This window comes from Girardinichthys multiradiatus, chromosome 2 (assembly GCF_021462225.1).
Source record: "Girardinichthys multiradiatus isolate DD_20200921_A chromosome 2, DD_fGirMul_XY1, whole genome shotgun sequence".
Classification (NCBI taxonomy): domain Eukaryota; kingdom Metazoa; phylum Chordata; class Actinopteri; order Cyprinodontiformes; family Goodeidae; genus Girardinichthys; species Girardinichthys multiradiatus.
Window position 1 is genome coordinate 45,863,247 of NC_061795.1, and position 15,982 is coordinate 45,879,228.

Here is a 15,982-nt window from a genome sequence, read left to right on the forward strand (position 1 = left end):
AACAGACTATTCGTTCAGAAATTTCTTTCTGTGTCTTACCCTCTTGCTTGAGGGTGTCAATAGTAGCCTTCTGGACAGCAGTCAGGTCGGCAGTCTTACCCATGATTGGGGTTTTGAGTGATGAACCAGGCTGGGAGTTTTAAAGGCCTCAGGAATCTTTTGCAGGTGTTTAGAGTTAACTCGTTGATTCAGATGATTAGGTTCATAGCTCGTTTAGAGACCCTTTTAATGATATGCTAATTTTGTGAGATAGGAATTTTGGGTTTTCATGAGCTGTATGCCAAAATCATCCGTATTAAGACAATAAAAGACCTGAAATATTTCAGTTAGTGTGCAATGAATCTAAAATATATGAATGTTAAATTTTCATCATGACATTATGGAAAATAATGAACTTTATCACAATATGCTAATATTTTGAGAAGGACCTGTATGTGTGCCAGTTTCTGGCTCCGTTATTTTGGGGTCACAAGCTGAAATGTTTGGGAACGCCTTGAAGATTGTGTGAAATCTAAAATTATCAAACTTAAACTGTGATTGTATAAAAACTGTAAAAGGGATCAAAATGTCAGATAAGGTTCAACTTTCTGTGAGCCATTTAAACCGTGTTTCTGCTGAGCTGTGCCGATCCAAACAGGGCTGGGTTTTAACACTCCTTTCACTAGAATCTCATGAGGTCCTACAGGAAAATCTAAGCCCTTTCTTTGCAAATCCATAACATCTCTATGAAAGCTACAGCACACTACTCCCTGTTGAATGTTTTGCTCGTTCCAACGCTGTAGGAGAAATACCAAACCCAAGAATGTGACGTGATGAGGAACAAGAATAATAGCCTCGTACTCCAAAGCAGAGAGCAAACTCTCCCAACAACCTACTGAGGGTGTAAAAACTTAAACATCGTGTTTCATTGCCAACAGGTTGCAATAAACTTGTAACAAAAGAATCCGTAAGAAGAACACAAACCGTGAGGACCTTCTCCTGAGCCCGGACGGCCTCTGGGTCTCTGCATTGCACCCTCTGGGTCAGGACTCTCAGGGCGAACGCTCGGGTGGGCACCTCTGGGTCGCATGCCTCTAGCAGCCAGTCAGAGAAAGGTTTGTTGTTTGGATCAGGGTCATCTGAGCTGGAGGTCCCTCCCCTACCTGCTGGACTGGGATGCTGTGAGGACTGTGGGAACCTGCTGTGGGTGCTGGCAGGTGTCTCCTGTTTTTTTCCATCACTCTTCATTTTGTTCTTCTTCGGAGTTCCCTCAGGGTTTCTGGAGCTTTGGGCAGCATCTGCAAGCTTTTCAGGCCGGTAGGCGCCGTGAGTGGCAATGATGGCTCTGAGGTTGGACGCCAGCTCCTGGATGACCATGTCGGGATGCTGCTGAGACAGCGCCTCCAGAGGCGGGAGCAGCCTCGACATACAGGAATAGTCCTCTGAGCTGAGCTGTTGAGTCAAAGGGAAGGTTTCTGCTTCATTAATTACAAGAAGTTAAGAAGATAAAACAGCCAGAAAATCAATAAATTGCAGAGTTGCCGCCGCTGGAGGAGTCATGTAGAGTCCCAGGGATGTGTACCTGAGGTGCAGACAGCAGAGTCGCCACCAGGCCCATCCCCATGCTCAGCGTCTGGCTCTCCACTGGGTTCCCAACATTTGGCCCTGAGGCCACATCCAGGCCAACACAGGCCCTCTGGAGCAAGGACACCATGAAGTCCACAACCTGCAACAGGAGCAGAAGATAAATCTGTTGACAGAAGAAAACAAAGTTCTGTCCTGTTGAAGACCCAGTCTGGACCAAGCTTTAGATGTTGGACAGACGGTCTCACATTTAACTCTAGAAAACTTTGGTCTACAGAGATTATGATCCACTTAATCATTGGAAGGAGCCCAGTTCCTCCAAATCATCAGCTCTCCACCACCGTGCTTGACAGTTGCTATGAGCTGCCTAATGTTAGGCTGTTGGATTTTCTCTCCAAACATGCATTATGGTCACACATCTCCACTTTGGTCTTATCTGTCCAAAAGGATGTTGTTCTAGATATCCTGGTGTCCATTCAGATGTCATGCTCCACATTGCTTTTAAAGAGAAGAAGCAGCTTATCCTCAACCCTTCCTTGTTCAGTCGTGAACTTTAACCTCGGTCTGGATCTCTAAAGCCTGAGAACTGATCTGTACCAGGAGTGCAGCTCTGAAACTCACATCCTGCAGCAGCCCGTCTTCTCACGGACTAAAAATAAAACTTTACTCAGTGACGTTGTGGCCTCGTTACCAGTCTCAGAGGCTGTTTTCTATCGGACAGAATGACTCAATGTGGCCCACTTCCATCACCAGAACTCTCCCCAGACGGCATACTGATCCTAAACTCCTCTGCAGGAGAAGATGTGTTATCAGAGGAGGCACTAAAACTTTGGGAACAATATCAAAATAAAAGAACATCCTGGAAAGCTAAGAAATGCTTAAATTCCTCAGAGTAAATTGATTGTTGGTAACTTTAACAGAAGATAAACAATTTTCATCAATAAGCGAGAAATTTATTCCGCACAAACCAAAAAGGTCTAATTTAGAGCGCCGCATCGTTAAAAGTTTGGGGGTTTTTTGTCCTAAATTTGAACGCAGAGACGTAAACCTACTGAATTGTAATGAGAAAAAAAACAAGATTGAGAGGCTGACTTACAAACATGCATGTTGATATATGATATATGAAATGTTGATCCATCCATCCATCCATCCACTGACCTGTGAGGTTCTCCTCAGCAGCTTGTCATGCTGCAGACACTCCACCATCACAGCCAGCACCTGAAGCAGAGCTAGCTTCTCAGCTTGTCTCTCAGATCCACCCAGCAGCTGCTGCTCCACCTCCAGCAGCGTCATGGCCGCCACATCCACCTTCTTCTCATCAATCTCTTCATCTGCAGCCACGGCCCAACTGGTCAGCTCCTGCAAGGAGACGCAAGGTCAGCACACAGCTCTGTATAATAAGAAGTGATTCATATTCTTGAAGCTCACGACAACAGGATGTAACTCTCAGGCGAAGCTTCAGTTTGGGTATGTTAATGATAAATCTAGTCTAGTTTAACGTCAGACAGCAAGAAATGAAAAATTGAAGTGTGTTTTAGCTGCATAGACTTCTACTTTTTAAAACTGAAACATAGCTGAACATAGTCGAGGATACTCAGATATGTCCATCGTCGTCTTCTGCTTTATCCCGGACCGGGCCTTGGGTGCAGCAGTCTAAGCATAGACGCCCAGACACCTCCTCCTGCTCCTCTGAGGGAAGCCCGGGGCGATCCAAGGCCAGCCGAGGGGCATAGCCCCTCCAGTGAGACCTTTGTCATCGTCCTGTTCATAACTTTCATGGACAGGATTTCTAGGCACAGTCAAGGGCCGGAAGGGGTCTGGTTTGGGGACCAGTGGATTTCGTCTCTTCTTTTGCAGGAGAAGTGGTCCTGCTGGCCTCTCTCTAGCCAAGACCTACAGCATGCACTGGGGTGGTTCGCAGCTGAGTGTGAAGCGGCTGGGATGAAGATCAGCTCCTCCAAGTCCGAGGCCATGGTTCTCGACCGGAAAAGGGTGGCTTGTCCTCTTCAGGTTGGAGGGGAGTTCCTGCCTCAAGGAGTTCAAGTATCTCAGGGTCTTGTTCACGAATGAGGGGAGAATGGCGCAGGAGATCAACAGACAGTTCGGTGCAGCCGCCGAGGTAGTTAGGATGCCGTGCCGGTCCATTGTGGTGAAAAGAGAGCGAAGCCAAAAGTTGAAACTCTCAATTCACCGGTTGGTCTACATTCCTACCCTCACCTATGGGCATGAACCTTAGGTCATGACCGAAAGGACGAGATCCCGGACACAGCAGGGTGACTGGGCACTCCCTTAGAGATAGGTTAAGGAGCTCGGCCACCTGGGAGGAGCTTGGAATAGAGCCGCTGCTCCTCCACATCGAGAGGAGGCAGTTGAGATGGCCTGGGAGATGTTTCAGGCATGTCCCACCGGGAGGAGGCCCAGAGGATGGCCAAGGACACGCTGTATTGATACATAAAGCCTTAATGGATCTCATCAGTTAATTACTCTTTTAGTTTACCTTTGGAGCTTCAGCTCCTTAGAAACACGCCATCTAGTACATATTTTTGATGGATGGCTTTGCTTTGGCTTCCAGAACCAGGTTAAGGACTCTGGTAGATACTGTAGACCAACACATGTTCTTTAACAGCAACTTAAAACAAGTTTTTAGTGCTGCTTTCTGTTTGTATGTAATATGAGCATAATATGAAATGCTGTACCTCAGAGCAGTGAGGTAGAACATTTCCATGCATTTGCTACCTCTAGGTTGGCAATTCAATAAAAAATACAAATAAAAATGAACATATGCTGATTTACAGCATTTTTTATTTCAGGACTGAGTTTCTTACTCATTACTCCTGTAGGAACCTTTACCTGCAGCAGGTCCAGGAAGAAATCCCCAGGTAGGTCAGAGTCTTTGAGCTGAGCCAGCAGCTGCATCAGACACTCCAGCCTCCACTGCTCCCCTGACAGCTTCTCGTACAGCTCCTCATCCTCATCACTAGGATTACAGCAGAAAGTCTGAGTTACGCTGACAGTTGGAGACCACTTGGACGATCATGTCTCAGCTGTGCGTCTCTACCTGCAGGTCTGTCTGCACTCGAGCCTGACGCCTCCATCGCTGCCCGCCGTGAAGTAGAACTCCACCGCCACGTCGTTCTTATGTTCCCTCAGGCCAGAAAGCTGCCTCAGTGATGAAAGTGCTGCAGAGGTCTCTGAATTGTTCAGGAACCACAGCAAAATTTCCTGACAGGGGCCGCTGTGGTGCACAGAGAAGATGTGGGTATCTATAGTTTCTGCGATACAGCTGAGGAGGTCTTGATTTCATGCTTCCACCTCCATGACCGCCTCGTCTGTTGGCTCTCATCACAAAGACGAAGCACAGAATTAAAACTTACCGCAGATGGGAGACGCTCTGTTTGGTAAAACAGAAAAGCGTGAAGATGACAGGAATAACTTCTTCGAGCGCCGTGAGGAGAGTCGCAGATGGACCGTTTCCAACCACCCAGACCTGACGGCCAGGGAGCACACAAAGAAGGAGGATCAAAGGTTAACGTCACCCTGATGCATTGATGATGATTTTTAACATCATAAAATGTTACACTTATAAACACATCATTCAACATTTTGATTCCTTTTACAGTTTTTACACAATCAGTTTAGATTTGATGATTTTTATGAACGTTCAGCTCAGAGTCTGATGATGTCACAGTCAGATTTTTTCATAATGTTTTAAAGTGGTCCTGATCAGTAGTTCTCCAGGCTTTCTGAAGGTCAGAGGTCAGAGTTTTTTTTTAACTTCGGCTACATTTTTAACTCAGTTTTCAGTCTAATTCTGTTACTTCTTTTTTGTAAAGCCACTTAACTCTGAATCATTCAGGGTGAAAAAGGGTCTGAAACTCATGGGATGAACGAGTGTCATGTTGACCCCACGGAAAACGTTGCTAAGCACGATGTGTTCTATCGATCTTATGGATCTCGGTTATCAAGAGTCACAAAAATACAACCTGTTCTCATTTCTTCAGCTGAATCAAAGAACAATCCCAAAGGCAGAAAACCACGGCATGTTTTCATATTGTTATACGTCACCTTGTACACATCCTCCAAACAGCGAGTGAGCTCAGACTCCTCCACAGCGACCTGTGGGTGCTCCTCAACTACAAGAAAACACAAGAGGTGGTGAAGAAGTACGTATGGGTTCATAGTGGCCTCAAAGATTTAGTGATTCTACATTTAAAATTAACTGATGATTGCAGAGATTTTAAATCGTAACAATTTATGTCATTATGTTGATTATTAGGGCAAAAAATAACCAAACTCTCAACATATTTGCAGAGATCGTTCTTTGTAGAACCATAAATCTGTTTGAGAATACTGATATTTTATTTTACTGTTCTGGATGTTCTAATTGCAGTTCCTGTTCCTTGCTGCTTTTAATTTATTTTACTAGACAGCTTTAAACACTTCATAGTAAATGAACCTATTTGCTGGTGCCAGATAGATTTTTTTATAATGCAAGTGTTACACCACTCTCTTGTAAAAACTGCAAAATAAATTTCCAAATAGCCAATAATAGTAATTATGTGGATGTAAGAGAAAACCTGCCCTGTTTGGAGCTCCATAGGTCAGCCATATTAAACAGCAGAAACACGGTTCAAAGTTTAAACGGCTCACAGGAACGTTTTGTTCCCTTTTACAGTTTTTAAACAAAAACAGTTCAGGTTTGATGGGTTTTTTTGTGATTTTGTACAGCTGATGATGTTACACATTCCAGATTCTGACCTTGGGAGATATTCAGAAACTTTTTGATTTAAACTACTTTCATGCTGCAAGTTTCATCTCCACATGTACAGTTTATACATCAAAACGTAGCTGTTTTTGTCTCGCACTGATGTAGGACGTACAGCTTTCTGTCAAATCCGCCCAGCGTGCAGAAGGCGCACACCTAAACTCTCATACACTCCCATTATATTTCAGTGCTGATTTTTTCTCTTCAACCTCTCATATCTTGTTCATAAAACACCAGAAACATCAAAATTCCCCTGTGTGGACAACAGTAGCTTCTGACACTCACTGTTCGAAAAATGTCCAAATATGACTTATACTTTTCATGCAGTGACTTTATGTTTGGGACGCAGATTCTTGTGTTCGTACGATTTAGAGTGGTGGGGGGGAATCACCATAACAACCAGTGACTTAGCATACTCTCAGTGAGGTCGCTATGTTGCTTTTTAGCTTCTTCTCTCTTATTTTAATCGTCAAGGAGGATCCAAATATCCTAACATCGCTAGCAGTGAGTAGCTGAGGTATGTTGGATTTCTCAGCAGAGGATGCATCAGCCTCCTTCAAAAGACCATTTTGAATATTTGTGATTTTCCTTCTGAATTACTGATTACTTCTTTGTTACATTAGTAACTTTTTAAGTGTTACTGACCAGAGGCAGTGATGCACCGGTGCAGCGGAGCCAGCAGTGGGCCAAGAAGGTACTGCTGAGCAAAGCTGCGCCTTTCCTGCACCATCGAGAGCGCCGCTCTGGTGGCAACTCGCTGGAACTGCTGGGCCGTCAGCTTGTCTTGGAAGTGCAGGAGTTCAAGGATCTGAGAAACATCAACTTGTTTCAGCAAGTGTTCAATTGCTAAAACAACTTCATTCACAAACATTTTTAAAAACCATTCTAAAAAGCCAAGAGGAGTACAAACTGAAAAAAAAACAAGTAATGGATAAAGTAAAGGATATTTCAGGGTTCCAGACACCAAAATCTCAACGTTCTCAGTAGTTCTTGTTCATTTTTAAATATAAGTAGAAAACCTCCAAAGGATTTTTGCCAGATGTTTCTAGAGCATGGACTGGCACCCCGTTCATGGTGTACCCCGCTGACCGCTGGAGATAGTTACCAGCCCCCATGGATAAATATTTACCAGTAGGCAGGCTTTCTACCTGAACTTGAGAAACTCAGAGACTGACAGCAAGGACACAAGGAAGGAAAGAAGGTACGGCGGAAGGAAGAAAGGAAGGATGGAAGGAAGGACAAAGGAAGGACCTTCCTTCCATTTCTTGTGCAGAATGACCTTCAGGCGGTGGGATTCTGTGTCCTGTCTGACCCGTTACTACAGTCAGGGAGATGAAGGATGGATGCAGAGATAACGAGGTACATGTGCTACAATATACCTGCAGTATCATCATGCAGGTGGAAAAAACAAACAGGACAGCAGAAACACTGAGAGGCTGGTTCTGCTCAGATGGATGACCTGCCGCCTCCCCACTGGAGCTGCGAGTGTGAAGCCCACCTGAGGACAGACCAGTCTGAAGTACCCATCTGCTGAGGCCGACTGTTGGGGGCAGGCCACCAGGATCCGGGCCACAGCGTCACATTTCCTCCAATCTGAGTCGCCCCCTGCAGGAGACAAATAGAACTTCAGATTGGGCAAGACTTTCAAGGAGGGAGCAGCGCTTTAACAGCAGCAGTTTCTATTCCCTTGTTCATGAGGTTCAACCAGCTGTTCTTGACTGTCCAATAGATTGGAGATCACGGCTGTTTAGCTTAGGTTTCTCCCTGAAATTCCTGTAGATCTCTTCAGTGGTTCCATGATATTCTGCTCCGCAGAGGGAGAACTATGGGAAACCACTTCCAGTTGTTTCCAAGGTCTGGTCTAATACCGTTTAGCCTGTGTATCTGTGCATTATCCCCCTACTCCTCCTCCTATTCCTCCTCACCCGCTCCTCCCTCCAGGATGGCTCTGACGACCGCCTGCACACCGTTTGGCTGCATCAGACGCTTGGACAGCAGCTGACCGCAGAGACGCCTCAGCCAGGCCGGAGCTGAACCCAGAGCGGCTCTGCTGCTGCCGCTGGATCCAACGGAGCTCCCAGCTGGACCCGACTGTAGAAAGAAGAGAGGAGGAAGACGTGAAATATCTGAAAAAAATGTGTCTTACTGGAAATGATGTGAGGTTACTGGGATCAATCAGTTCAATTGATTGAATTTCGTTCATGAAAGCATTTAAAAACAAAACAGAATTCATCACATTTTCCTTTAGTGTGTTGCATCAGAGAGAAACCGGAGCAAACATGTAGGAACATAATGAGTCCAGAAATTTTATCCATACCAATCCGAGCTTCATCAAAGCTCTATAAACTCTGCGCCTGCAAGCTCTCCTGCAGCACATCAGGAGAGAGGATTGGCTGCTAACAAGTTTGAGAATAAAACCTAAACAAACATGTTTTAATGCTGTTTTTGCATGATTTTATTATTACTATTGATGCTATTATCATGTTTTATTCTTATTTAAATGGCTCCTCACTTGCTGCACTAACCAATGTTGAAAGATGTTTTGGACCAAAAGAAAATAGCCACAGTTTGAGGATTCGTTGATAAACTGCCATGGTGTGGACAGATACATTACTGCAGCTGTAATTTTTGGATCTTTTAATGGAAACCCGCTAAATCTGAAAGATAATTTCTGATATTTCCAGATGTGATTATTTTCAGACTGGTAGAATTTCCTGACCACAGATCCAAATGTTCAACCTTGTGATCTTTGAGCCACTTTGTTATCAGCTTGTGACATGGTGCTCCATCAAATCCACAGATTATTAAACTAGACCTGATTGTAGGAAGAAGTTGCTCTTGGAAGATGTTTCATAAAATACAAGATCTGGGTCAGAAGTGTTCAGGAAGCAGCACCTGTTTGGGTCCACCTTGAAGAATCAGCAGCTCCTTGATGACAATGGGCTGGTAGACTTTTCCAAGGAGGTTTCTGAGGGCCTCTTTACATGACCGACACTCATCAGTGCTGAGTGGCTGCACCAAGGAGGTGAGAACAGAAAATGGGTCAATAGGACTGAAACTGGACAGAAACAGACAGTCTATGAAAATATTTCGGTGCATTTAAGCCTATATAACAGCAAACTTTCAGTAGGTTTATGTGGAAGGAAAGGTAAAACCACCCTGTTGTCCTTGTGGTGCGGCTCATAGCCGAGCTGACACAGTGCTGCCATAATGTCTCCTAGATGTCTTGTAAACACCAGCGTGGCCAGAGTGGCCAGCTCCGATACCTGCAGCAGGACTCTTGTTGTGGTAAGCAGGCGGCGTCCTGCTGGGGGCGATGCCTCCTTCTGGATCAGTTTTTCCACCACAGCACCAAACGCTGACCTGCGGCCCAGTGGGATACCGACCCCGGTGACCAGGTAGGGGCAGAGCCCCAGCGAAACCACAAACTGCAGGGCAGCGCTGAGCGTCTTCTGCTGGGAGACGCTCAGGACGTCGGGGGGTAACAGTGGGGCCATCTCAGGCGTGCGGAGTCTTCCTGAAGAAGAAGGCTGGGCCTCCTGGAAGCGCTTCAGTTCATTGGTCAGATGTTGAGTTAAGGTGAGCAGAAGGAGGAGACACTCCTGAACGAAGCTCCATGTGATGTCTTGTGTCTCGCTAGAGAACCAATCAGCTGCTGCCTTCACCTCCTCCCTCAACCTTCCAACCTGCTGCAGGCTGCTGTCGCTCTGAAGCCGCTTCAGAAGAAGGGCCCTGTTGGCCCCCAGAGCAGCATGAAGGGCCTCCTGCTGCGAAGTATGCGCAGACGCTTCTGCAGACACAAACACACAGATGGACCAGTCCGCTTTTTTCCATTAATAAATAAAATCATCCATTAAAAACTTTATTTTGTGTTTTATTCCATTTACTTACAAAAACAGGAAATCTGTAAGGGTGTAAATACTTTTGTAGGCTCTTTAACTACCACTTGACACACAGTGGTCCCAGTCTGCCAAATATGATCAAACAGCTGTCCAACCCAGTAATACCCACGCAGAACCTCTAATCGTAGGATTAAATGACTACAGGCATATAGCCCTGACGTCTGTGGACATGAAATCCTTTGAGCGGCTGGTGTTGAAGCACCTGAAAGACATCACAGGCCCCCTGCTGGACCCCCTGCAGTTTGCATACCGAGCAAACAGGTCGGCAGATGATGCTGTTAACTTAGGTCTAGACTTCATCCTGCAACACCTCGACCGTCCAGGGACGTACGCCAGGATCCTGTTTATACAGGTCCTTCTCAAAATATTAGCATATTGTGATAAAGTTCATTATTTTCCATAATGTCATGATGAAAATTTAACATTCATATATTTTAGATTCATTGCACACTAACTGAAATATTTCAGGTCTTTTATTGTCTTAATACGGATGATTTTGGCATACAGCTCATGAAAACCCAAAATTCCTATCTCACAAAATGATCATATCATTAAAAGGGTCTCTAAACGAGCTATGAACCTAATCATCTGAATCAACGAGTTAACTCTAAACACCTGCAAAAGATTCCTGAGGCCTTTAAAACTCCCAGCCTGGTTCATCACTCAAAACCCCAATCATGGGTAAGACTGCCGACCTGACTGCTGTCCAGAAGGCCACTATTGACACCCTCAAGCAAGAGGGTAAGACACAGAAAGAAATTTCTGAACGAATAGGTTGTTCCCAGAGTGCTGTATCAAGGCACCTCAGTGGGAAGTCTGTGGGAAGGAAAAAGTGTGGCCGAAAACGCTGCACAACGAGAAGAGGTGACCGGACCCTGAGGAAGATTGTGGAGAAGGGCCGATTCCAGACCTTGGGGGACCTGCGGAAGCAGTGGACTGAGTCTGGAGTAGAAACATCCAGAGCCACCGTGCACAGGCGTGTGCAGGAAATGGGCTACAGGTGCCGCATTCCCCAGGTCAAGCCACTTTTGAACCAGAAACAGCGGCAGAAGCGCCTGACCTGGGCTACAGAGAAGCAGCACTGGACTGTTGCTCAGTGGTCCAAAGTACTTTTTTCAGATGAAAGCAAATTCTGCATGTCATTCGGAAATCAAGGTGCCAGAGTCTGGAGGAAGACTGGGGAGAAGGAAATGCCAAAATGCCAGAAGTCCAGTGTCAAGTACCCACAGTCAGTGATGGTCTGGGGTGCCGTGTCAGTTGCTGGTGTTGGTCCACTGTGTTTTATCAAGGGCAGGGTCAATGCAGCTAGCTATCAGGAGATTTTGGAGCACTTCATGCTTCCATCTGCTGAAAAGCTTTATGGAGATGAAGATTTCATTTTTCAGCACGACCTGGCACCTGCTCACAGTGCCAAAACCACTGGTAAATGGTTTACTGACCATGGTATCACTGTGCTCAATTGGCCTGCCAACTCTCCTGACCTGAACCCCATAGAGAATCTGTGGGATATTGTGAAGAGAACGTTGAGAGACTCAAGACCCAACACTCTGGATGAGCTAAAGGCCGCTATCGAAGCATCCTGGGCCTCCATAAGACCTCAGCAGTGCCACAGGCTGATTGCCTCCATGCCACGCCGCATTGAAGCAGTCATTTCTGCAAAAGGATTCCTGACCAAGTATTGAGTGCATAACTGTACATGATTATTTGAAGGTTGACGTTTTTTGTATTAAAAACACTTTTCTTTTATTGGTCGGATGTAATATGCTAATTTTGTGAGATAGGAATTTTGGGTTTTCATGAGCTGTATGCCAAAATCATCCGTATTAAGACAATAAAAGACCTGAAATATTTCAGTTAGTGTGCAATGAATCTAAAATATATGAATGTTACATTTTCATCATGACATTATGGAAAATAATGAACTTTATCACAATATGCTAATATTTTGAGAAGGACCTGTAGACTTCAGCTCGGCCTTCAACACCATCATACCAAACATCCTCCACCAGAAGCTCACCCAGTTCAACGTCCCAGCCTCCACCTGTCAGTGGATCAACAGCTTCCTGACGGACCGACAGCAGCAGGTGAGACTGGGGAGCATCTTCTCCCGATCCAGATCAATAAGTACTGGTGCCCCCCAGGGGTGTGTTCTATCCCCACTCCTCTTCTCTCTGTACACAAATGACTGCACCTCATCGGACTCGTCCGTGAAACTCCTTAAGTTTGTAGACGACACCACTGTCATTGGACTGATCCAGGACGGTGATGAGTCTGCATACAGACAGCAGGTGGATCGGCTGGTCCACTGGTGCAGTCAGAACTACCTTGAACTCAACCCACTCAAGACTGTGGAAATGGTGGTGGACTTCCAGAGAACACCACCCCCATTCACCCCCCTCACCATCCTCAACAACACTGTATCGTCCGTGGACCACTTCAGGTTCTTAGGAACCACCATCTCTGAGGACCTGAGATGGTCTTCACACATAGACACTGTTCGGAAGAAGGTCCAGCGGAGACTGTACTTCCTGAGGCAACTCAAGAAGTTCAACCTTCCACAGGAGCTGCTGGTCATCTTCTACACTGCCATCATTCAATCTGTCCTGTCTTCATCCATCTCAGTGTGGTTTGGATCATCCACAAATCAGGACAGGTCCAGACTGCAACGAATAATCAGGTCTGCAGAGAGAATAATCAGAGCTGACCTTCCCTCCGTCCAGGACTTATACAGGTCAAGGGTCAGGAAAAGAGCTGCTAAAATCTCTGCAGACCCCACACACCTTGCACATAAACTGTTCAGAGCTTTACCTTCTGGTGGCGCTACAGAACACTGTTTACTAAAACCAGCCGCCACAAAGACAGTTTCTTCCCCCAGGCTGTTTCTCTGATGAACATTCAATAAAGTACAAAACAACAGCATACAGATGTTTTAAATGCACCTTTTCTATTAGATATGTGTATATTGTACATTGTAAATATGTATATTCTGTAATACAAAACCAAAGAGCAAAGTGTACCGGAGGCAAATTCCTTGTTTGTATGTACGAACTTGGCAATAAAGCTGATTCTGATTCTAAGGGAAGGGTTGAAGTTTGAGAAAGCTGCTTTTCTGGTAATGTTTTAAAAAAGTAAAACCTATTTTTTTAAACCAATTCTTTTATTCAGTATATTCAGAATACATTTTTTTTATTTATTCTGAATATACTTTTTTTATTTATTGTTTTATTTATCAGTTGCATATTTTAAGTAAATTTTATTTTATTTGGTTCTATAGCGTGTTCAATTTGATCTTAATGTCCAGCCTTAATTTTTATCTTAACTATTCTTGGTTCATTAGAATTTGAATGTAGTTAAATTTGTTCTGCTCATTTGTTTGTATGGTTAAGATTGTTTTGTATTTCATAACTTTTTAAGTTTGTTCTCATCCCTCTCTGGTCCTTCATACAACTGCAGTCGTATTTCCTACTTTTTCTTTACTTAGCTTAGCTTGTTTAAGTCCATGTTCCTTTGCTCTGAGCCTCTGTTAAGCTTTTTGATTAAATGGTCAACATGAACATCTATAAGAAGCACAAGATCTATGGAAAAGTGTCTTTTGGACAGATGAAGAGACCGATTTAGAAGTGTTCCACCATGATGCACAGCACCATGTTTGGAGTAAAGCAAACAAAGAATAACAAACTACTACTGCACGGTGGTGGAGGGCTGATGGTTTGGGCACCTTGTGGACATTGATCCAAATAGAGTACAGTTCTAGTTCCTGACTGAACAAAGATAGCTTGTTTGGAAGGGTTAAAAGAGAGCTTCTTCTTCACTTTAAAAACTATATGGCTGCATGACTAAGGTTTGCAAAGCTGCACCTGAATGAACCCCAAGACTTCCAGAACAACGTCCTTTTGAACAGATAAGACCAAGTGACGCAGAGCAGCATGTTTGGAGAAAAATCCAACAGCATAACATCTTAGGAGCTCATAGCAAGTGTTCAGCACGATGGAGGGATGATGATTTGGAGGCACCTCGCAGTGACTGAGTGGATCATGATCTCCTCTGTAGAACCAAAATGTTCTAGCATCTGTCCAGTAGCTGAAGCTTGGCACAAGACTGGGTCTTCAACATGACGATGATCCCAAACAGATTACCAGAGTTTATCGCTGCTGTAGCTGACGGCATAAATCAACATACTCCAGCTTCTTGGTCAGATTTAAACTTACCGCTCAGAGGTCTGGTCAGGAAATGTATGGCAGAGAAGATGTCAGAGGTCATCTCAGACTGCTAACTTTTATCAGCGGTCCACAACAACTCAGAGCTGCTACCTCTTTCTAATATAAAACCCTTTTTCCTCCTACATTAGGCTGCACGTCGCTCCGGCTAAAAACACATCACACCGGCGCCGATATATGACGTCATCACGCAGCGTCGATCTGAGGAGAAATGTTTGGCTGACGTTGCGGTGCGTTTTGGACAGCTGGAAATTTCGAAACTTGCATAGTGATAGACAAATCTCATGCTGCGTTCTGTTTACGTCGGAAATCAGAGTATCTGATCTCTCAGTGACGTCACATCCAATTGACACGTCTGCAATTGAGTATGGTTGGTATGTGGTGTTGTGAAGTGCAATGATCACTTTGTTACATATATATGTATACATATGTATATTTATACAAACACACATATATACACATATATACACTGCTCAAAAAATTAAAGGGAACATTCAAATAACACATCCTAGATCTGAATGAATGAAATATTCTCATTGAATACTTTGTTCTATACAAAGTTGAATGTGCTGACAATACAATCACACAGAAATCATCAATGGAAATCAAATTTATTAACCAATGGAGGCCTGGATTGGAGTCACACACAAAAGTAAAGTGGAAAAACACACTAGAGGCTGATCCAACTTTGATGTAATGTCCTTAAAACAAGTCAAAATGAGGCTCAGTATTGTGTGTGACCTCCATGTGTCTGTATGACCTCCCTACAACGCCTGGGCATGCTCCTGATGAGACGGTGGATGTTCTCCTGAGGGATCTCCTCCCAGACCTGGACTAAAGCATCCACCAACTCCTGGACAGTCTGCAGTGCAAAGTGACGTAGGTGAATGAAGCATGATGTCCCAAATGTGCGGAATCAGATTCAGGTCTGGAGAACGGGCGGGCCAGTCCATAGCTTCAATGTCTTCATCTTGCAGGAACTGCTGACACACTCCAGCCACATGAGGTCTAGCATTGTCCTGCATTAGGAGGAACCCAGGGTCAACCGCACCAGCATATGGTCTCACAAGGGGTCTGAGGATTTCATCTCGGTACCTAATGGCAGTCAGGCTACCTCTGGTGAGCACATGGAGGGCCATGCAGCCCTCCAAAGAAATGCCACCCCACACCATTACTGACCCACTGCCAAACCGGTCATGCTGAAGGATGTTGCAGGCAGCAGATCGCTCTCCACAGTGTCTCCAGACTCTGTCACGTCTGTCACATGTACTCAGTGTGAACCTGCTTTCATCTGTGTAGAGCACAGGGGGCCAGTGGTGAATTTGTCAATCCTGGTGTTCTCTGGCAAATGCCAAGCGTCCTGCAAGGTGTTGGGCTGTGAGCACAACCTCCATTTGTGGACGTCAGGCCCTCATACCATCCTCATGGAGTTGGTTTCTAACTGTTTGTGCAGACACATGTACATTTGTGGCCTGCTGGAGGTCATTCTGCAGGGCTATGGCAGTGCTCCTCCTGTTCATCCTTGCACAAAGGTG

General features: G+C 45.0%; 1 protein-coding gene across 1 annotated transcript in view; it reads right to left on the reverse strand.

Moving 5' to 3' along the window:
• The window catches only part of tango6 (transport and golgi organization 6 homolog (Drosophila)), a 28,184-nt gene extending 13,549 nt beyond the window's left edge, over window positions 1-14,635 (reverse strand). Inside the window, exons 1-13 of the mRNA XM_047354752.1 lie at window positions 14,439-14,635; window positions 9,487-10,118; window positions 9,224-9,340; window positions 8,254-8,419; window positions 7,827-7,933; window positions 6,974-7,136; window positions 5,629-5,696; window positions 4,938-5,050; window positions 4,622-4,798; window positions 4,414-4,540; window positions 2,722-2,922; window positions 1,562-1,705; window positions 964-1,431 (exon numbers count right to left, since the gene is read on the reverse strand). Coding sequence (XP_047210708.1) covers window positions 964-1,431; window positions 1,562-1,705; window positions 2,722-2,922; window positions 4,414-4,540; window positions 4,622-4,798; window positions 4,938-5,050; window positions 5,629-5,696; window positions 6,974-7,136; window positions 7,827-7,933; window positions 8,254-8,419; window positions 9,224-9,340; window positions 9,487-10,118; window positions 14,439-14,490 — 2,535 coding nt within the window. The 5' untranslated portion in view covers window positions 14,491-14,635. The remainder of the gene's footprint in view (window positions 1-963; window positions 1,432-1,561; window positions 1,706-2,721; window positions 2,923-4,413; window positions 4,541-4,621; window positions 4,799-4,937; window positions 5,051-5,628; window positions 5,697-6,973; window positions 7,137-7,826; window positions 7,934-8,253; window positions 8,420-9,223; window positions 9,341-9,486; window positions 10,119-14,438) is intronic.
• Between the last annotated feature and the right edge of the window lie 1,347 nt (window positions 14,636-15,982).